General features: G+C 40.3%; 2 protein-coding genes across 5 annotated transcripts in view; one reads left to right on the forward strand and one right to left on the reverse strand.

The window, feature by feature from the left end:
• The first annotated feature begins 7,047 nt into the window (after positions 1–7,047).
• On the forward strand, positions 7,048–17,276 carry LOC138016208 (UPF0696 protein C11orf68 homolog). Of its 4 annotated transcripts, none has more exons than XM_068863375.1 (4): positions 7,048–7,797; positions 11,884–12,094; positions 15,081–15,107; positions 16,482–17,276. In XM_068863375.1, exons 1-4 carry the CDS (start codon positions 7,722–7,724, stop codon positions 17,035–17,037), a joined length of 870 nt encoding a protein of 289 aa, XP_068719476.1. In that variant the 5' UTR covers positions 7,048–7,721; the 3' UTR covers positions 17,038–17,276. The 4 variants fall into 4 exon arrangements, with proteins under 4 accessions (XP_068719476.1, XP_068719477.1, XP_068719478.1 ...); XM_068863377.1 differs by lacking the exon at positions 7,048–7,797 and adding an exon at positions 10,419–11,227; XM_068863376.1 differs by lacking the exon at positions 15,081–15,107.
• Positions 17,173–22,500, reverse strand: part of LOC138016213 (large ribosomal subunit protein uL22m-like) — a 5,660-nt gene continuing 332 nt past the window's right edge. Inside the window, exons 3-7 of the mRNA XM_068863384.1 lie at positions 21,553–21,700; positions 20,693–20,758; positions 19,676–19,753; positions 19,075–19,144; positions 17,173–18,292 (exon numbers count right to left, since the gene is read on the reverse strand). Of these exons, the coding sequence (XP_068719485.1) occupies positions 18,072–18,292; positions 19,075–19,144; positions 19,676–19,753; positions 20,693–20,758; positions 21,553–21,700 (583 nt within the window). The 3' untranslated portion in view covers positions 17,173–18,071. The remainder of the gene's footprint in view (positions 18,293–19,074; positions 19,145–19,675; positions 19,754–20,692; positions 20,759–21,552; positions 21,701–22,500) is intronic.

The raw sequence follows: 22,500 nt of genomic DNA on the forward strand, positions 1-22,500 counted from the left end.
GGGAGTTTCCTTGGCTGGAATAAGGTGAAGCTTTCTTTTAATCTCGACAAACAGTGGTCTGTGAAACAAATTGCGAACACTTTTCCAAGGTCATACGAAAGTCGCTCTATCGAGAAACATAGGATATAAGTTGCTTGGCAACGTGCGAAAGGACAACTGAAAAATCAGAGACCTAAGCAGGATTCACACCTACGACCTCCGTAACACCGATCGGATGCTTTACTCATTGAGCCACTAGAACTCACTGGAGAGCTGCATTACACGTTTCCATCATTTTATGTATTTGTGAAATTGAGGCGTATGATTTTGTGGAGCCCGCAGACTAGTGGGACACCTTGTCCATTAAGCTCAATGGACAGAGCTTAACAACGGTGTCACGCAGGTCGCAGGTTCGAATCCTGCCTGGGAGGTTGATTTTTCTGCTGTCCTTTCGCCTGTTGCCAAGCAACTTGTACCCTATCCTTCCCACGGGCGCATTACACCTCATTTCATTTACCGAGAAACATCTTAACAGAGAGGTACACGGCAGAATAACGGCATTTTCATGCTTTTAGGAACAGCAACACCGTGCCGTTTGCCGTTTCACTTAAACACAATACCATAGCCCTCTAGTTACATTTTCTCCATATGGAGCATGGCACATCTACATCTACATCTACATGTTCCAGCTCGGGAAAGACCCTTTTGACTGATGGCTGTTTTTGCTTAGGAGGCCTCATACAACATAAGCCTTTTAAGAGACATCACTGCCAAGCCGGTCACTTGTGCTGGAGAGAACAGGACAGCCACAACACCGGGAACTCCATCCCCTACTCGTCTCGAATAGTGCGTGGGTTCTTTAACGTCCCACAGGGAACTTATGAACATAGGAGCTATTTGTGAGATGGGGCCTACGGTTTACAGCCCTTGTCCGAGAAGACCTGAAAGTCTATAATGGGCTCATGGTACGTGCTCGGACATTTACACGGCTTATGTGTCTGTGTTGACATCTCCCCTGCAATGGAGTCCAACGAGATACCCAGACACCCTAATATGAATATGGGCTCATGGTACGTGCTCGGAAATTACACGGCTTATGTGTCTGTGTTGACATCTCCCCTGCAATGGGGTCCAACGAGATACCCAGACACCCTACTAGGAATATGGGCTCATGGTATGTGCTCGGACATTTACACGGCTTATGTGTGGACCTGATGCTTGATACTGGTTGCACACATTCCTGCATACCAGAGGATCTTTACCTGAGAATGAATCTGCAAGACATCAGTATCCCAACTTAGAACTTTCCTAGGGTTGGCCGGATACTACAGGCACTTCATTGAAAACTTTGGTAGAATCTCTTCCCCCCTAAATGAGCTGCTCAAGAAGGAAGTGAAGTGGAAATGGTCCTCTGACAAGCAGGAGGCCTTTGAACGCCTTAGAAATGCACTCAGTAATGATCAAGTGCTCGCCTACCCACAGGCAACAGGGCAGTACATTCAGGACACAGATGCCAAGTGCAAAATGGTGCGGAGAGAGTGATTGGATTCTGGTCCAAGGCTTGGTCTGGCCCAGAGAAACAGTATTGTGTGACCAGACAGCAGATGTTGGCCTGCTTGTTGGCTATGGGAGCCCTTGCTTATTACCTACACGGCTTGGCCGACTTCACCCTAGGGACAGACCATATTGCTCTCCGGTGGCTACAAACATTCAAGACCCCAACTGGGCAGGCATTCAGATGGCTGGAAAGGCTGGCCTGCTTCAACTATACTGTGAAGCATAGGCCAGTGAAGCTACACTTGAATGCTGACGTCCTGAGCAGGAGACCGTGCCCTCAATGCGGCAGGGACAACCATGGGGCCGAGTGTTTAAGTGCTACCTGTGTAGGGGTCTATACCATCTCTAGCGAGGTCAAAGATGGCGAGTCTGAGCCCCCTTACAGAAGGAAAAGGATAGAAAGAAAGCCCAAGGACCCTCCCAGCTTCCCATCCGGTGAGACTGCAGACTGGAGGCCATATAGAACAACACCAGGAGGAGGACCCTGTCTTGAAAATTGTAAGGAACTGGCTACATGAGGACAACAGGCTTGAGTGGGACGAAATCACTTGCAAAAGCTCTAAACTTAAGTGTTCGTGGGCCAGATTTGACACCCTCAAGTTGGATGATAACGGTGTTCTCACCTACTCTTGGATTTTGTCAAATGGCGAGTCAAAGATGCGGAGCGTCCTACCTGACAGCCTCCTGACATGCTATCTCAGGGAACGCCATGACCGTGAGAGCTCGGGCCATATTGGCATTAATAAAACATGGTACTACATTCATGCCCTCCATGTGGATATCCATGAAAGACACTATCAAGGCGTATGTTAGAGGCTGCTCTATGTGCCAAAGGATCAAACCATCCCACACTTCCAGAAACAGTCTCCTAAAGGGGCCCCAACCTGACAGGGGCACTGAGTTTGTTATTGACACTTTTCATGCTCGCTGCCGTGAACTCCTAGGGTCGTGGAAGGTTAAAACCACCGCCTACCATGCCCAGACAAATGGGTTGTGCGAGAGATTAAATGGCACAATCGAGAAAATGCTCAGGGCTTACATGAAAGACACGCAGATGGATTGGGACACAAGATTACCTTTTGTCATGATAGCTTACAGGTCTGCTGTCCAGGATACCATCAGGGAGACCCGCTACAGGATGACCTTTGGACATGAAATGCTTGTTCTCCTGGAATGGATTTATGGGAATCTAAGTGAAGTACCCAAGTCGAAAATCAATTTTGTGAGGGAGCTGAGGGACAGCATTGTGGCTGCATTTAATAGGGCCAGGGACATCCTTTCAGGTACCATTAAGAGACAGAAGAGGAATTATGAGGAAAGAGTAAAACGCAGAAAATTTATTGTTGGTGACACTGTCATGGTCCATGACAAGACCAGGACCAAGGGCAGGAGCCCCGCTCTCCAGGCCAAATGGAAAAGCCCCTTCACTGTCACGGATATGCTTAATGATATCACTGCAACAATACAGAAACCTGCCAGGACAAAGAAATACATGGTACATATAGACCGGTTGAAGAAAGTTTTTCTACACGACTATAGTGGTGAGTGGGCTCAAGCAGACCTTAGACCCCCCCCCCCCCAGACGTTAATAATGAACCCCAGTTGGAGGAGGACAGTGAGAGTGTCCACTCTGACCACAGTATGTCTGATGAGGAGGACACACGTGAGCCTGAAATCTACCAGGGCATCCCTGTAAGGCCACCGACCACTTGCCGAAAACACAAACAAACCTCGATACGAACGAAAAATGTAAACAAACCTGCCCTCGACACTGAACGGCCTCAGCGCCAACACAGGCACCACCAAGCGGCAGAGTGGGAAACCACAGAGGTAAACAAACCTAGCCACCAGCCCACAAGACTTCAGAGACAGCAAAAACGGCCGGCCCGCCTTAATCTCACTGCCCTTTGGCACTGAGTGGATGCTATTAAATGTCCTAAACTACACTTCCACTGACACATAATGTTACTGTTTTGACTTCTCAATCTTTGAGGGACATAATTGGGTTAGAGGTTGTAGCCCACCTTGCTTGTGAACGGGTGAAAGAGGAAGTTGCGTGGACCATATGGACTGCCGTGAGAGTAGGGGTGTCGGGTTGGTGATATGTCCTTCTTCTACTTTAGGCGCCTTCCATCTATCACCAGAACACCCTACTCCTTATTTTATGGGACTATGTTGCTTATTCTCTGTGTCAATAGGCCATTGTGTCCAAAATTTAAGGCCCATCCATTGTTGTGTACACCAACTTGAAACTACCTGTCACCCCTCCCCCTTCAATGCTTGCAAACGTCCCACACGTGATACAGTCTTGGAAGACGCCATAGTGACTGTTTACAGTGCAAAAAGAAGCTTGCCATTGATCTTGTCTGAAGGTACGACCTCAACATTATATTAAGAACATGGCAAAACTCCCAGAGAAAACCCACAGCAACCTTTGGTGGGGTTGACATCATGACCCTCAGTGAGAGGCTGGAAGCAGGTGTGCAGCCAATGCTCCAAGGAGGACCCCATGGATCCATGGGCACAACTCACTCGATTCCCGCTATCCACTGTATATGCCACAGATGGGAGGACCACCTTCTCTCCACCGGACACTGTCTCTGGGACCAAAAATATAAACATGAAGTTCACAATCGAGGGAATCACGGGGGCCCTGCATGAGCAAATGCTCAACTTGCAAATGCTCAACGTGCTCGGCCATACCCTTGTGCTCGAGCAACTGTTTGACTGCAAAATATGCCAATGTGGCAACATATTTGATTTCCTCTCTAACAAGAACTTTGCCAAGTCGCTGGCGGCAGGTATTTTTTGCAGGTTGCAGGTTGAAATGTAATTATAACTCGATAGACTTACCGTGACTGTTACATGAATAGCTAACCTTAGGCCTACAAACTTGTCTTTAGGCCTAAGGTTAGCTTATTCGTGTAACAGTCACGGTAAGTCTATCGAGTTATTAAACAATTATTCGCCGAAGGCAAAGTGATTATCGGTGAATATTCACTGAGACGAAGTCGAATTGAATATTCACCGATAATCACTGAGCCTGAGGTGAATAATTGTTTTAGTATAAATATACTGGTGATTATTTCAAAAAAGAGAAAAAAAACATTTCAACGCGAAATCATCTTCACTTACAGTGGCAAAACGACTACTGGCAGCCATTTCGTCCGTCGAGGTGACGTGATTAATAGGGAGCTTTAGCAAAGACAACGGCGACGTCAACGACAGGGGCGGATCTAGCATTTTTTGAAAGTGGGGGCCGAACAAGAATACTAATCAGCGCGCCTCAGTAGCGCCTTCGGCGCTACTTTCAAGGGGCGTCTGGGGGCATGCGCCGCCAGAAAATTTTGAAAATTTGGGTACTCTTGCATGCAATCTAGTGCAATCTGGAAAGTAAAATATCAGGATTCCATATTGAATAAAATTATAAGTTGTGGTTATAGTGATGCATGGTTTATGACTTTTCGCTCCAAAGTCACAACAGCCTTGGAAGAAACGAATGAAGTGTCTGTATACCACAAGTGCGCAGGATGGTGATCTTTACGTCTGCTTTCTTAGCCATTTTCTGAATCTTTTCATGCACTGAATGCGCAAACACTGTTTTGCATCCTTGCGTATATCTGCCAGCTGATCTTTCACCACGTTAATATGCCTGTATACCTCAATAACATCCAATGTCGAACCCTGTAACGAACGGCTAAGTCCTACCCTGAATCTAAAAAGATGCTTGGCAGTGTAAAAGGCAGCAATGAACACAGGGTTCATGATTTGATGGAACAGCACATAAGCACGTACGTGTCACAATGATATTCTATTTCTACCTAACCAAAATATATATAATTATATATATATAGACATTAAGGTTTTACGTTGTTACAGTCTCTGTAAAATAGGTTGACTGTAGACAAGGAATTTCCAGTCTTCTTCGTCATTTCAAAAGGATAATATTAACGCCGGTAACGTTGACAGCTTTTTCGCACAACTTTGGTCATACTATTAGCGAAAAATCATGCTTTAGCTAAAAAAATCAAAAGCTCCAACAGACTGCTTACAAAATTATAAAATTATTGTATATTTTGACAAAAAAATTAATCTCGGCCCCCTCGGCCCCCCCCCCCCCCCTAAATCCGCCCCTGAACGAGAACGTCACAAATTTGCATATTTAGTGGGCAAAGACAATAGCTTTGCACGCTCTGCACGTGCGTTTTTTAATTTTTGTCCAATTCTTCGCCGTCTTCAGCAAAACAACAACGTGAAATGATCAAATTTAAGGTTTTATGAAGGACGTCAGCATTTGAAGATAATTTTTCATTTTCTCCCCTAAATAAAGCGCCGCTCATAACGTTTTCATTCCTGAGAGAATGCCATACCTTTCTCACATTAAAAAACTTGGAATAGTCGTGAAATTATTACAATAATGAGAATTTATGTTTTGTGATCACAGGTAACCCAGGCTCACTGTGTGCGTCACGTAGGTATTAAAATATAGAGAACATATGAGGCGAAGTTTAGGTCTGAAAATTTGCTAGAAAATGGTAATAAAAATCGATAAAACTTACCATGTGGTGAGCTGTTGTTGTCTTTAATACGTACACGAAGTTTCGGGGAAAATGGTCCCCGTTCACCTTCCTTCATAATATAGTGACAAGGTAGGAGACGGAAGCCAGCGTCGGGACTCCGATCGACCCAAAACAAGCACGATTTTTTCCGCGAAAATCAAATCCAGTCGCTAAATAAACACGCCAGGTTCGTGGAATAGGAATTTCTCTAAACCATGAATCCACTGAAGCATCTCCAGGTAGCAACGCGGAGCCACCAGACTCCGTAAAACTTGTAAGTTAACCTGCTAAAATGGCGGCCAGAAAGCGTGGTACTCACGAAGTGCCCAATTCAAAATGGCACTGAACTCTGGACGCCTGGTGACGAGTATAATAAGTCTCCCTCGAGGGAGGGGAATCCCAAATTGCTCAGTGAGTTTTGTTTTTAGCAATTTGGGACTCCCTTCCCTCCAGAACTTATTATACTCGTCACCAGGCGTCCAGAGTTCAGTGCCATTTTGAATTGGGCACTTCGTGGGTTAGCATTAGATTCCATCCACCAAAACCACCCTGGCACATTTCCTTACAATTACACGACGTAATATCCCGTCTTAATATGACATGCTTACCGCTGTGAAAAGAATGAAAACAGGCAGAATTAGAGCTTTAGTTCAACAAGAAATATCGTTTCTAAGCAAAGCCGCGCTGATCTACAGTATTTAGGTCTAAAAACCACTTTGAAGACGGTTAGCTTTTACTTGTTTTGCTGGGTACTACTATGTCAATACTCTAAAAAATTCGATTTTCCAGGAGCTTGTCTCGTTAGTCTAGTGGATATTGGAATGTGCAAGGGAACCCATCGCTCCAGGTTCAACTCTTTGGCTCGCCTAATCTGAATTTTCTCTACACATTGAAATGTTTGTTTCTTTGAAGTAGATTTGAAGTCTAAAGCAGATTGTACGTCGTGTAAGTTAAATGAGACGGGAAATGTGGGTTTGAGGGATGGAATCTAATGCTAACCCACTTCGTGAGTACCACGCTTTCTGGCCGCCATTTTAGCAGGTTAACTTACAAGTTTTACGGAGTCTGGTGGCTCCGCGTTGCTACCTGGAGATGCTTCAGTGGATTCATGGTTTAGAGAAATTCCTATTCCACGAACCTGGTGTGTTTATTTAGCGACTGGATTTGATTTTCGCGGAAAAAATCGTGCTTGTTTTGGGTCGATCGGAGTCCCGACGCTGGCTTCCGTCTCCTACCTTGTCACTAGGGACCTTAAGATCTACGACGGCGACGTCAACGAAAACGTCACCTCAAAATAGAACTTCGCTCTAGTAAAAGTCTTTCGCGATTATTCCATCTCGTTTACGTCCTACAATATGGGCGAAGTATCCTAAAAATTAACTGGTAAGAGCGATTTCAGAGTGAAAATAGAGAATGAAAGATTCTTTGTAGCATGCTCACGTTGTCGTCAAAACCTAAAATTTGGTGATTTCACGTCGTCGTCATACAGAAAACCGCAAAAATATGAGCAATAATCCGTGCCGCACGTGCAGCACGATTATTTATGCTCTTTTAACCAATGATATCACTGTTTTGTGGCGTTGTCGTCGACGTCGTCGTCGTAGATCTTAAGCTCCCTACTATATTATGAAGGAAGGTGAACGGGGACCATTTTCCCCGAAACTTCGTGTACGTATTAAAGACAACAACAGCTCACCACATGGTAAGTTTTATCGATTTTTATTACCATTTTCTAGCAAATTTTCAGACCTCATATGTTCTCTATATTTTAATACCTACGTGACGCACACAGTGAGCCTGGGTTACCTGTGATTGTTGCAGAAAATTTTAATCGGCAAAAAATCTTAGCAATAACCTCGTTGCTAAGCAACTTTAAACCAATCAGGATCAAGTAATCATGCCCTCTTGATCCTTCTCTTGATCACCAAAAGTGCCCTCGTGATTAAGAAAAAAATTGCCAATGTCTCAGCCAATCAGCATTCAGTAATTTTGCCCCGTATGTGTAACCTGCGATCAGGCCCATTTTTAGCTTCGCCCATATGTTCTCTTATGTCGTCGCTCGCTAAAATTAGGCCTGACCAAAAGGGTGCTTACCATTTAGCCAAAAAGTCCGGAAATTTCGGTTTGAGGTCAAATGGAAAGGTAATTTTCCGGAAAATCTTTTCGGAAATTGTGGACAACCTCCAGAGGTAGTCCTCTTTTTCCGTTCGGAAGGAAATTCGCGAAATGCTCTTACCATTTGCGAGAACCTTCCGTTTCCAAGCTCTTTCTCACAAGATCGAGTAAAATATGCGGGATGGCCATTCTCATCCGGTTGGTCATTAAATTCGGAAAATCGCTTACCTTTATGCAACGATCATTCCATCCGGATTATTTGGCTAAATGGTAAGCACCCCAAAAGTCTCTCAAGAATTCCGGACGGTCGGCCAAATTTTGGCCGACCAAACTCGTGATCTGATTGGCTGTTGAAACGCCGGAAGTAAAAATGCCATCGTGATTGCGCGGAGCTCTCGCGAAGTCCTCGAGACTAATCCGCCATAAGTGTACGAAAAAAATTGCTCCCTGTTGTTCTTACAATGCCGTGGACGGTGCAACTTGATTTTATTTGTATAAATGGAGATATGCCATCTGAAACATCTCATAACTTGTCCAGAATCGGGTTTGAATCTCTGGAACGAGTGAAATTAGCGATTCCGTTGTCGAGCTCTGTGGCCATGGCGTTGAAAGTACTTTGGCACAAACTTCCCTGATGTTTTGAAAGCTAAATAGCTGTTTCTTTCAAATGGCAATGAAAGCAGATGCATATTGGTTTCCTGGATGAGACAAGGGACATATATATCAACAGGAGGAGATGCTGATAAAAGTTACACGAATGTTACACGAATGCATGTTTTGAATATCTGTGTATCAAACGGCGCGCTTTATTTATTAGGGAACTTAAGCAACGACAACGGCGACGGCAACGAGAACGTCACAAATTTGCATATTTAGTAGGCAAAAACAATAGCTTTGCACGCCCTGCACGTGCGTTTTTCACTTTTGTCCATTTCTTTGCCGTCGTCAGCAAAACTACAACGTGAAACAGCCAAATTTGAGGTTTTATGGACAACGTCATTACTTGAGGATAAATTTTCATTTTCTGCCCTTAATTGAGCGCCGTTCCTACGAGCGTCATTTTTGAGGAACTACCACACCCCCGTCATATTAAAAAAGTTGAAATAGTAACGAAGCGATTACAATAACGCGAATTTATATTTTGAGATGACGTTCTCGTTGCCGTCGCCGTCGTCGTTGCTTAAGTTCCCTATTTACTGTACATGACACGGTTTATTTGCACACTTCATAATATTTCCAGTTGATTTAACTTTAAACTCGCACTCCAGAATCTAAAATGGTATGTTTCCAGAGAGATCAATTATACAACAATAAAAGAAACTTTGCGAGTCCATCTTACTGTTCGTACTCCATCAAAAAATTAAAAGCCAAACTTATCATGATTTCTAGAAATACACTGCAACTGAAGATATTACCCGAAAAAATCACCAAAGAAACCTTCATGGGCAAACACGTTAAAGGAATAATGTATTTGTCTTTTTTTTTCTTTAAAAATCTATTGCCAAACCGTCCAACGACAAAATGCTAGGTTATCTCAACTACAAATTAAGATGTCAAGCTTAAAAGATTGCATATTCAGTGAAGTTCGGAGGGAGAATTACACCGGCCTTTGCCGCAATAAATTCGTCGAAAACATTCCCCATGCTTGTGTTTTTCTCAAATTAAAGCCCACAGTAATTAACTTTCGAATTCGTTTATAATATTCCTCCCACGGTAATAGGCCTTATCACGGTTTTCGACGCCATCTTGACGGGTAGGCAAAGCGGTCAGAAATTAGAGTGTTTGTATGGGAATCCGATAGCAAATAACTTCTTCCAAAATTGAATTTTACACAATTTGTGAATCAAAACGTTAAAATACTAGGTAGAAGATTGTATTCACCAAGTTTGAAGGATGTAGCTTTCCTATAAGTCGCTGAGCTCTTTTTTTTAATTTTCCCTACATTAGCCTTGAAATTTTTTCCCGCGAACTGCGTCTAGACGTTTGTCTACCCAGCCAAATTTACAGACAAATGTGTGGAAAATTCAAAAACTTAACTGAGCGTCTTCTAGCCAAGCTTCATACTTCAAACTTGGTGAATACAATCTTCTACCTCGTATTTTAACGTTGCGATTCAGAAATTGTAAAAAAATTCAATTTTGGAAGAAGTTATTTGCTATCGGATTCCCATACAAACACTGTAATTTCTGAGCGCTTTGCCTACCCGTCAAGATGGCGTCGAAAACCGTGATAAGGCCTATTAACTCTGGTCAAAACAAAAGGTGCGGTTACACTCACCATGGTAAATGCCATTTCCCACGGTAAATTATCCCACGGTGCCTCACACTTGGGATTTAGTATACCGTGTTAACTAGGGGTCACACGTTACGAAGATTACCGAGGTAAAACGAAATCTCACGCAATTCATTGGCGGGAAATTTAATCACAACTTCATCAGCATAGCGATTGGCTCTTGTACCTCGGGCATCAAAACACCCTTCCAACTTCCCACGTTAAATGTCATGGGCGCTTCCACTGATCTTTTTGACGTATCCATGGATATTTAACACGGGAAATTTACCTCGGGAAGCGTGGGTCACACTACTAAATACAGTTTCCCGTGGTAAAAGGGCAATTTACCACGGTAAAAGTGCCCCGTGTAACCGCACCTAAAATTGCGTGAATCTGCCGTCCACGCGTGTATTGGTGTAATGGAAGTAAATTTGATTGGCCGATAAAGGACATGTCAATCAATCAAAAAAAAGTGGGCGGAAGGAATTTCGAAGAGGAATTTGGTCAGGCTTTATTTTTCGTTTCGCCAACTCCACATTACGTACCACGCGAAACTAAAAGAGCACGTATGTGATAATCCGAGATAGCGAGCCAATGAGAGCGCGCGATTTTGTATAATCACCTGTGTATTTACACTTAAAATAAATTTCAACCTGCAACCTGCAAAAGATACCTGCCGAGTCGCTGGGTATTCTGAAGTTTAGCCCGCCTTTTTATTATCGGCTTATAGATCATTGAAGAACGAGGTAATATACATTGAACTGTGCAGCTCCGTACCATAGGCGCTTAGCCACGCCACGTAGCCACGTGTGTCTATTTCTCGTTCTAAAAACATAAAAGACAAAGAGTGTGCTCAAACTGCGTAGCCAAGTATCCCGATTTTCAGGGGTTCAACTTCGAGTGGCGGGGTATTCTGCAGTTAAGCCTAAAAATATATGTATTTGTGTGGTGAACATAATGGAATTTTACGTACTGTACCAATATGGCGCCAATGATTCTCTCAACTGTGATAAAACCACTGAACAGCTGAGACATTTACCTCTTGAAAAATGTCTCTTTTTAGTGGAATTTCACATATTTTTCTTTTTCAGATTTAATTTGTGGCTGTGGCTCTCATCAATATCATATATGTTTTATATTGGTGCCCATGGGTCATTTAAATCATTAAAAACTCACAAAAATGTAAATTCTATGATTTAAAAATTATATTACATGATCATGTTGAATTGCATCTTTCCTACTCTTTTATAAATGCCAAAACTTTGATCATTAAAAAGTCATTTTTTCCTTATAATAGTCATTAAATGACATTAATTTTTAACTTCTACATCCACCCTGTTTATGGATGGTTCAGTTTTTAAGGATGATGTATTTTTATTTATTCCTTTGTCGCATTTTTCAGACATCAACATGGATGAAGATCAGGAATTTAGGGATGGAGTAGAACCTTGTCAGAATGGTGAATTTCAGTCAAAGACAGCTGAACATTGGGCTGCTGAGGCCATGGCTGCTGACATGGACCGGTGGATTATCTATTCTCAGCAGTATGCTGAGGAGACTGGAGAATCTCTGGAGGACTGGCTGTTGAAATACCGACCATCCCAGGTTTCAAGGTGAAATACAGTTAGTTTTTTAATGGTACAAGTTAAAGTTTTGTACTTTTAGAGGTCCACTGAAACTTGTCCATGCCCATTTTTTCATATACCATCTTCCTTCAAATTATAACCCGTGCCCTAATTTATAGTGCCTCTTCCCCAAATGGGTAACATACATGTGTTTCACGGCAAGTATGATTAAAGCAAAGCGAGAGATAAAAAGGACATCTCACACTTGGTGTAACCAGCTTACACGTAGATTCCTAACAACTCAGGCATGTCAAGGGTCTAAGCTGCTTATGTTACAGCTAGTATTTTTTTAATCTCTTTAGATCAATTTAAAATAAATTTTAATTTTAGTTACCACCCATGTAGAACAATTTTTTAAGTAGGGCACTAATTCCGATGAATACAGTATCTGAATTTCTTCATCATGAAATGAAACCAAATTCACCTCTGATGTCATATTTCTTAACCCTTTTTTATTATTATCAGTATTATATATTAATTTTATCTGTATTATGCTGGGTGTTCTTTCTCCAAGTGGTGGACAAGATCAACTACCACAGGCAGAGCCAAGTTTGAAGTATAAACTTAGTACATGTATGGTAAATAATAATCCATGCAACAAGTAGAAAATCTTAATGGCCCTGATAAGGGAAACAAACGGTTATCCAGCCAAACTACATGTTATGTGGGCTTTCCAAAAGACAAGTAGAAAAGCAGGGGAAAATAAATCCATTTTCAAATCATTTTCGATTCAGAGCAAAACAGATTTTGAGATGCTTTGAAATTGGGGGAAACTTGTGGGGAAAAAATACTTTCATTTTATTTGTTGGATCTTTACAGAAAATAAGAACCAAGGGCCTATCATTGTATTTTTCGCAACATAGAACAATCCTTCTCAGCACTCGCCGACGGTTACACTAAAATAAAAGTACAACAGAGTAAGCTACATGTATTTAAACTTAAGTTATTTGAAATGAAAAACAATAGTTTCAATAACAAAAGAAAAATGCTATCACCAATGGGAAGCTTAATTAATATTCCTGAGAAGTAGTGTCAGTGTGCATATATTAAAATTCAAATTAGCAACTGTCAATTGTTTTTTTTTTTTTTCACAATAATATATCATAGTACCGGTATTGGCTCTGGGTAAACGATAGAATAATCCCCGAGAATGCTTCAGAGAATTATTCTTAGTAATAATTGTAGGTCTCGTTTTCAGGTGTTTGAAACTTTTGTAATTATTATGAAAAACTAAAACCTTTTGCTAGATCTTGATCAAATATTAAATTTTGTTATTTGAATAAGAAATAATTTAAAACAAACTTTCAATTTCTGTAACGTTCCATGTCCTAATTTTATGAATATTTTGAGGGGAAAAAATTCTATAAAGTTGTGAATATAGGATTTCTGACATGAAATTTCTAATTTTGATGTTTTTGGCTATACCCCAGATATGGCTGCCAGGTGTGAAAGGAAATTCCCCTACTAATTAATAAACAAACTACATGTATTGTTTAGACATGCAATAACATTAAAAATTCACGATTGACTTAAAAGTTCGATTGACATAAAGACATAGAATAATACAATCATGCATGAGCCTGCAATAATTACAGTTCATAAACAGGTGGTGGCATACAGTTGACGGCAGAGATATTAAAACTGATGACCTAAGATACACGTATTTCAAGCCTGCATGACAGCCAGGTGCCAATTTACCTGAAGCAGTATACCCCTCAACACCAGAGAGCCTCAGACATCTCCTTGCCCAAACTCCATTGCATAGAAATATTACACTGTTTTTGAGATAAATTGATACAGGGCTGTACCAGAGGTGCCAAACCCCTCTGATTTGGCCGTAGTTTTTCCCTTTTGTGGAGGTGCAACCCTGCATTACTATTTATTGCAGTAATACTCTGCATTTAAAACCCCCATCAATGTCATGTATTGCAGTTAAGCTTTTTAAAATTAGTTTTCAGACCTGCCACACTGCTCAGTTGATCAATGGAAGTGTGGCAGGTGTGAAAAATGTGTTAGAAGGAGGGGCCAGTTTCCAGCTGTATTGTACTTAAGCAGTAAGCTGCTTATAGTCTACCTACAAAATGTTTTAATTAGTTTTACACAGGGTGCAGTTAATTAAATTCCTTTATATTAGATTGCTTTGGGCAAGATTACCATGTATAATACATGACAAACTGTTAAAACTCCTGAAAATCAGCAGAGTTACTCCTGAAATCTGTTGTTTTGTGTTGGCACCTCTGCTGTACTTTTTGTTTAACCACAAAAATGAACATGAAGTTTGGCTTCAATTTAGGGATCAATTAGATTCACATTCCTTTATCAAATTATACCCAAGTGTATCTAAATATTTTTTAGAAGTGACGTTTTTATGATGGTAATGTGAAGCTCCTTGGATTAATTATGAAACATATTGGACTCCTGTATAAACTAGTATTGAATATTTGCACTGTAATGTGAATAAAATGGCAAAGATTACCATCACTTGGCCAATAATTCTAATAGTTTTGATTTTGAAAAGTGGGATGTAATTTTTCCTCTATAGTGTTTTCCTCAGTCCATTTTAGCAGGACACAGTGCCCTCTCTTTTTTCTTGACGGCCTGATATTATTTTGGATGCCCTGCCCTTTGTTTTGATTATTTGAAAAGCGGGATGTAATTTTCCTCTGTAGTGTTTTCCCTTGTCCATTTTAGCAGGGTGCACTGCCCTGGCTCTTTTTTTTCTTGATGCCCTGCTATTATGTTGGACGCCCTGCCATTATTCTGGATGCCCTGCCCTTTATTTTGGATGCCCTTCTGTCCTGCATGTATTAAAAACCACAATACATACATGTATGACAAAGTCATGTTTTCACACATACCTGCACACTTTGACATTACCTTCTGTGCTGTTTTGACACCCTTGCACTCTATTTATTTATTTTTTTTGTCTTTTATTTGCCATACGCTACCTAATGTCTATAACTGGGGTCTACAGACCAAGTGGCTACAAAAGGTGGATGAAGTAAGAGACAAGACAAGACATGTTTTCACACATGACATATGAGCTGCTAACATCTATTAGCTGTTCTGTTTTCACACATTCTTTCTGCATTACCACCTGAGTATGTTTTGAAATTTGTAGGATATTTTCATTCTTTGATGTCATATCCTGAGTAAGATTTAATTCTTCCCAGATTCACCTTTTTACATTTTTTACAATCAAACTTATTATAACATGTTTTCACACAATGTTTTATTTCACCAAAAATATGTTTTCTATAAATAAAAATATCACTAATTAAATGAAACTTAATAAACTATTTCCTAATAGCTAGAAGATGCAAATTTTGTTTTTCCTAAATGCATTGAAGGCACTTTTAAACTATTGTGTTAAACCAAAGCTACTTCTTATTTGTGGCTATTTTGGTCCCTTTTTCCCTCCTTCTGGTCCCTTTCAAAATGTTACCCTAAGGCTTTCTTTTTGGAATCCTGTTGAAAACACTATCCTAGGCCAACACATGTATAAAAATAATTATTGTTATTATTCTGAAATTTAAAAACGTTTTAAATTGTTTTTGGGCAGCTTTTCTTCCTAGGCTGTACATAGCCTTCATATCTATAGTCCATTTGACTCAAGTTGGAACTGGAGTTTGGGCTTATAAATTATTTCCCTGATTTAACCCTTTCACCCCTGTGGAGTTCCCCATTGATGTGAATCTAGCTGTTGTTAACCCTTTCACCCCCGTGGGGTTCCCCATTGACAAGTAAAATCGTCTGGCGTTAGACAGAGTAAAATCTATAAGTGGCACTCTTGGGAGTGAAAGGGTTAAATTTTTTTCACAAAAGTACAAATGTAAATTATCCGTAATTCATGTATACATAATAGAAACACAATATCAGAATTTTTCAACATTTTGGGAAGACTGTCAATTAAAGTCAATTGTAAACAATTGGCCTGTTTGCATGTAAGGTAGGCAAACACCCCAGTGACCTTATTCAAATGATGTAATGAAAGTGGCCATTAATTATACAACTGTAGCTCTACAAGTGATGAAAAAGGTTACATTGGTTTTGTTGTTGACTGTGTTTTTATTGTTTTACTCAATTGTAAACAAAGCTGTTATTTACTATTGACATTAATAGACAAAATAATTCCTGAAATGATGAAAAATTCTGAAACTTTGTTTCTAATTATGTATACAAGAAATAAGACATTAGCATTTTTGACGACAAAATTACAGAGTGAAATACAAGCCTATACTCCAGTTCCAACTTGAATCAAATGGACTATAGTATATTATGTTGTATTCTTTTGAACCAAAGCTGTCTTTTAAAGAATGATTTGCGTTACCTTTTGAATCCTCATTCTGAAATTTGTACTATTTTTCTGTTACAGGAAAGATGGTATTGGTTGGATATGCATTGAGAGACCCAACGTACATCAGGAAAATAGTGACCATTCTGGCCTTGAGCCAGATGTTGTTGGTCTTCAGCAGTCATGGGACAAATTGAAGCAGTCTGGAAGAACCGTCAACTTGCAGACTATCACACAGTTAGCTATGATGCATCATGCCACTGCTGGCAAGTGGCTTTTGCATATAGACACAGGGGTGAAGGTGGACACTATATGGGAAAAAATAGCTCAGGGTGTCTGGCAAGGAATCTTATATGACGATGCTAAAGTCAGTCCATTTGAATGTCATGGGAAAAGGCATGTTGTGTGCATCTATAATAAAGATTTTACAAACCAGGAACAGGTTTATGGTTTGAATAGTGCCATTCGCAGCCTTGGAATTAAAGCCAAAATGACATACAAACCGGATGTTTATACATATTTGGGAGTATACAGAAATAATCAGTGGAATTTGAGACCCACAATATATGAAAGTGTGTTTGACTTGCTCAAAGGTTGTTCTGTTATCAAACCATTGGATGCTTCATTACTACAGTAATTATGTTTTGCCAATTTCTGTATTCCTTTCAGAGAATTCTGTTTCGGAGATATTGTTTGAACTAAACTTTTTTTCAGACTGTATTTCTTTGGCATTGGATGTGGTAAATTATTAGTGATTGCTTTATGATCCAAATAGCATAGTTTCCATTTATTTGCAAACCCAGGCATTGACTTGAGCAGTTACATGTAACAATGTACAGGAATGAACTCAAAGTATATTAAATATTTAAACAATTATTTTTGGATGAAATTAAATGAAAACAGATGAAATTACAAAGGCAGCACTTTCTCCTCAGTCATTTTAAGATCCTGAGTGTTGACCCGGCCGGGGCTCGAACCCGCGACCTCCTGCATGACAGCCCGATGCTCAGCTACATGTACATGGCACATGACACTAAAAGGCCCCTCGTACATCCCACCTTCCAATTTTCTTTTTTCAGAGAAGGCTGTGAATACTAATGGAATTCGGTTGTTGAGGATACATACATACACACACATACATACGTAATTGACCATAGGGGCTTTTCAGGGCCAATGAAACACGATCAACGAAACAACAGAACACAACAACAACAAGTGTTAAGAATCTCAACTACCCGGAGGCAAACCAGCTGGCTATTCATTCACACAGCAAATGCCCTAACCACAGGGCCTCACTGCCTCCTCCATGCAAGATGATGTTGTCTGCCTTCGTAGCCATCAGGCCCAAGCACAAATTCAGTGACAAAAAATTGCCTTGTTATTCATTGTTTCAAGCTCGTTCTATCGAGAACTGAACCCAACAACGTGACCTGTGCACCTCCTACGAACTGAAATTCTCCCCTCCCTAATTCCCTACCCCCTTTCTCTCCATTCTGACCAATTACTCAACTAATGTTCTCCAGTTCGTGTACGGTTCTTTACACGTTCTTCTTCTCTTCCCATCTCTTGGATCAAAGTTTTATTCATCCGATCACTCACTAGTGACAAGAAAAGACCAAGCTAAGGAGTTGACAATAATGGTGGCAGTAATCCGAAGGTCATTGGGTGGCTTCACCACCAAGCTAAGGAGTTGACAATATGTCTTGGATGTCTCCGGATTTCTTCCAGCTCGTTCATGTGTTTTAGTCTCCTCTTGACATTCTTCTCCTGTCCGGTTCCTTCTTTCAGCACAAGAAAATAGTGACAGTACTTCTTCGTTTCGATACCATGTCTTCCTCTTCCGTGAATGCGAAGTTTCTTTATGTATCTTCCTTTGCCTACATATGACTCCGCTGGAACAAAAAATACACGATACAATCCACTCTACTGCCTTTTAATTGACATACTTTGGTTTCGCAGAGAGTGGAACATGCAGGTTGCAGGTCATTGTTTTACCATAACTGAAACAGCACAAACCTTTACAAAAATGCTAATGACAAGCTTAAACATTATCTAAAGCATAGCGTTTAGGCCTAATGTTAGCATTAGTAAAGGTTGGGTTGTTTCAGCTATGGTGAAACAATGACCTACGACCCTAACATGCAACGTGTAGTTTACACCTCCATTGGTTTGGAGTATAGAGAATTCCTCCCACTTCAACAACTCTTTTATAATTTCTCTATTCAAGTAAAGACGAAAAAATATTTGAAATGTTCTAAGAAAAGAAATGACACCATGTCGGTTGCTTCTCGACATGACAAATTATCACTGGAAAAATGAAACTACTTATCATCGCCTTATTTTAATAGGGGTCGTCATCAAAATAAGGATAACTAAACTCAAACTTTTCTCAGGCTGAAATAAAACAGTTTGTCTTTTCTGTAAGTCATGTACATGTAACAAATTTTAGTATTTCAGTGTCTAGTCCTTTTTTGGCTCGAGTGAGGCACGGCCATGTCGTTGTTTTCAAGTCACCTCACAGTGATAAGATGATCAGGGAAAATAATAATTACTTGAAGAACAACAGTGAACACACAAGTTGTAAGCTTGGAGTCACGGGCTCCCAGTTATTCTAAAGGTGTAAATGAACACTAAAAGCTAAAACCAACAAGGAATTATGTTGTTTGTTGCCTACCAATCCAGAGGTGAGATTTGTCTTCTATTCCATGTTTCTCTTGTGCAATACCTTGAGCCTCTAGGATTGTCTAAATCACCAATAATCATACCATTAATGATCACTTTATTCATCACATTATTGTCTGTTTTAAAGTAATTTTTTGTGATCCCTTGGAATGGACCATTGCTGGTTAACAATACAGTTTGGGTGACCACAAAATACAAGGCTGTACACCTTGAGAGAAGATTTGTAGAACCAGGAAACCATCTGGCAATCTTGCTAAGGACCAAAGGATATGGTGTAATTTTGTGTCCCTTTGGCAGAGAGTCAACAACAACAACAGCAACAACAACAACAAATCAGTTTATCTTTCGTATGAATGAAAATGACTTTGCCCAAAATACATGTAATAAGACTGCAAATGGGCTCACTTTGAAGAAGGAGATGAAGTGAATTCACAAATCTTTATGATCTACAAAAATTCTACATGCATTGTGCTCAATAGGATAATTTTAGGAATTGTGACAAGTCAACAAAAGACTTATTACAAGAATGTTTTGGAAAAGCATGTAGAATTCAGCACCTAAGTTTTAAAAAGAAGTATTTACTCAATGCTTACTTTCTTGATAAATGAAGCTGCCCTTTTGGGGGAAAATGTCATTTGCTTGATTGCCTCCTCCACTGGAAGTCCTCTAATCTGTAAAGAAAAAAAATCTTAATGGAGGGAAAATAGGTTAACCCACTCACTTCCAAGGCACCCAAGGACATCCGCAATTGACGAGTAAAACCGTCTAGCATAAGACAGAGTAAAATCTGTTAACCCTTTCACCCCGTGGGGTTCCACATTGATGAGTAAAATCGTCTGGCGTTAGACAGAGTAAAATCTATAAGTGGCACTCTTGGGAGTGAAAGGGTTAATGGGGACATAGTTTTGAGTGAATCTAGCTGTTGTTAACCCTTTCACCCCCGTGGGGTTCCCCATTGATGAGTAAAATCGTGTGGCGTTAGACAGAGTAAAATCTATAAGTGGCACTCTTGGGAGTGAAAGGGTTAAGTCTCACTCCCAGGACTAATGGGTTAAGTTTGTGGTACAGCTTAACAGCCTATAGTGACATAAGCATTTATAATTCAATACACATGGGCTATTTAGATTAAAGCTACAGCAAAGGCTTCCATTTTGAGCTATGCCATATGAAGTTGAGCAAGCACTTGAAGATCAGAGAGAGAAAGAGAGAGAGAGAGAGGGAGGGGAGGGACATGTGACATCAAAACAGGTAAAAAGTGATTTCACCGGAAGAAATCCTTCACTCTGTTCTGTAAGGAATGGTGGGCAGGTGGAAACACAAATAAATTACTATTGCAACTAAACATGTGTTACAAATTACTTCAACCTACAGTAATTTGATGTCACAAATGTGACACTTAAACATTAAGCAACGGGCAGTACCTTAATTAAGTATCAAAAGTCAACATGATAAGAAATGTTTTTGGAAAACAGCAGAAAAACTGTTTTTCATCATTCAAATTTTCATGTATCTTCGGGTGTTGGCTTCAAATTACAAGTTTTCCATCACACTTTTCCACTGCTTGATCAATAAAAAATAATAAGTTACCGGTAATTATTGTAACAACTGACCTGTGCTGCCACAAGATTCATTTTAATAGGACTGCACTTGATCTCTCTTTGGCAATGGTAAATAGTCTATTAAGTATAAACGAGTAAGCAATTAAATCTCTAAAAAATAAATCATTCTGCTGCATTATGTTTTAACATACCATTTTTAAATAAGACGATTTACCTAGACTATTGCTACAGTTAGGTAACATATCAGAGCATTATAATACCGGTATTTGCATTAATTTTTTCGAAGACCAACCAATGGTCCTCCCAACTGAAAACACTTAAAGGCACTCACTAGTTTTATTTCAGATTACTGTCACCAGGTACATTTTGAACAAAAATAAAGATTTAAAATTAATATTATTCATGAGCTCAGGGTAGCAGCCATCTGAAACATAGTATTTTTAAATAGTACTTAAAAGTCATGTGTACACCCCTATAATCCCCATATACTTCAAATGTTCTTTCCTCCATTACAAACTAACTGACAATTTTTATAATACAGAATACTTGTTTACCTAGATTGCACCAGTCAAGCACCATATTTCTTGGAGATTTGTATGTGATTTTCAATGGCTCACATTGTAAATACCCATACAGACCTCCTGAATGTCACATAATGTGTCCATTTCACAACTGAGCTACATCAGGAGTTGTTGAGGTTTGGGATTTCATGGGTTGATATCTTAATAGGCCATTGACATGAACAACCTAAAAGCCTCCCTCATAATTAACCAAATCAAAGAGGTCTTGTCTTGTTTTTAAGCTTTCCACAAGTAAAGTAAACCAAATTATAACCCCAAAAACACACCAAGAAGTAAAGGCTAAAGGCAAGTTACTCCACAGTGGCCTCCTTAACTGTTATGTTTGTTCACCTCCTTTGGTGGGTCTGGAATTCCCTGTTCCTCGTCAACTTCCTCTTGCGTCTTACCCCACATCTCTCTTGTGATTGAGAATGTGGTTGGGCATCCTGTGGTAGTGTGTAGCTTAGAAGAGGGTGTGAAATTTCGTAAAGTAAAATTCCTTGAGGGATGAAGCACAAATAAAGGTTACATCTACACAAAAGGCTAGAGACCATGCATGTACGGAGCTGTATTTACAATGTTTTTGTCAAACACACCATGGCCATGTTTATTATTACTCCAGCTTCATGGTCATTGATACCCTTGTTATCCCGAGGGCAGTCAGTAAATGGTAGTTTCACATCATTCCTACTGACTATCCCAATCTATGAGGAGAGGATGGGCCTTGAACCACTTCCAAATCTGCAAATTTAAGTTACTTTACAACTTTACATGTGTTCATGGTAACCGGTCATCTCTCCTACGCCAAATTGTCTACTCCTGACCCAAACACCCACCCCACGTGGGCGAGTTAGATCTCCCACCCCAAGCAAGTTGGGTATCGATAAGTTTTGTTTCACTGTTAACCTATTTCAAGTTGCGATAAAAATCGGTTGGAAATTCAAAAGGATGCTTATTAATATTTGTATGTTGCTCACCTAGGAGTTGCATGAATGACGTGATGTACATGTACCTGTACCTCTAAGCTAACTTAACCCTTCCTTCAAAACGGTAACTGGTCATTCCACCCCAGAGTCGATCCGCCCTCACGTCTATTGTGTCTAAGGTAAAGTCTGCTACAAGCCTAGAAGGCCCATCAGGCCGGCGCTTATCTCCGGTTTCTGTAGCATGAAGCGACTAGGAATATTCCTACTCCCCCCTGGATGGGGTGCTAGTTCATTGCAGGGTTACCTCCCAGCATTAAATTTCGCTGGTACTCATTTATACACCTGAGTGGAGAGAGGCAACGTGAGAGTAAAG

The sequence above is a fragment of the Montipora capricornis genome, chromosome 9, assembly GCF_036669925.1.
Source record: "Montipora capricornis isolate CH-2021 chromosome 9, ASM3666992v2, whole genome shotgun sequence".
In the NCBI taxonomy this organism is placed as follows: domain Eukaryota; kingdom Metazoa; phylum Cnidaria; class Anthozoa; order Scleractinia; family Acroporidae; genus Montipora; species Montipora capricornis.

Bases quoted from the DNA above. Each gene is read 5' to 3' on its own strand.
- LOC138016208 (XM_068863375.1), top strand. From the start codon at position 7,722: ATGAAGGAAGGTGAACGGGGACCATTTTCCCCGAAACTTCGTGTACGT. The intron at 12,095-15,080 runs GTGAAATACAGT...TGGGGTCTACAG, and splicing joins CGACCATCCCAGGTTTCAAG to ACCAAGTGGCTACAAAAGGT. The intron at 15,108-16,481 runs GTAAGAGACAAG...TTTCTGTTACAG, and splicing joins GGCTACAAAAGGTGGATGAA to GAAAGATGGTATTGGTTGGA.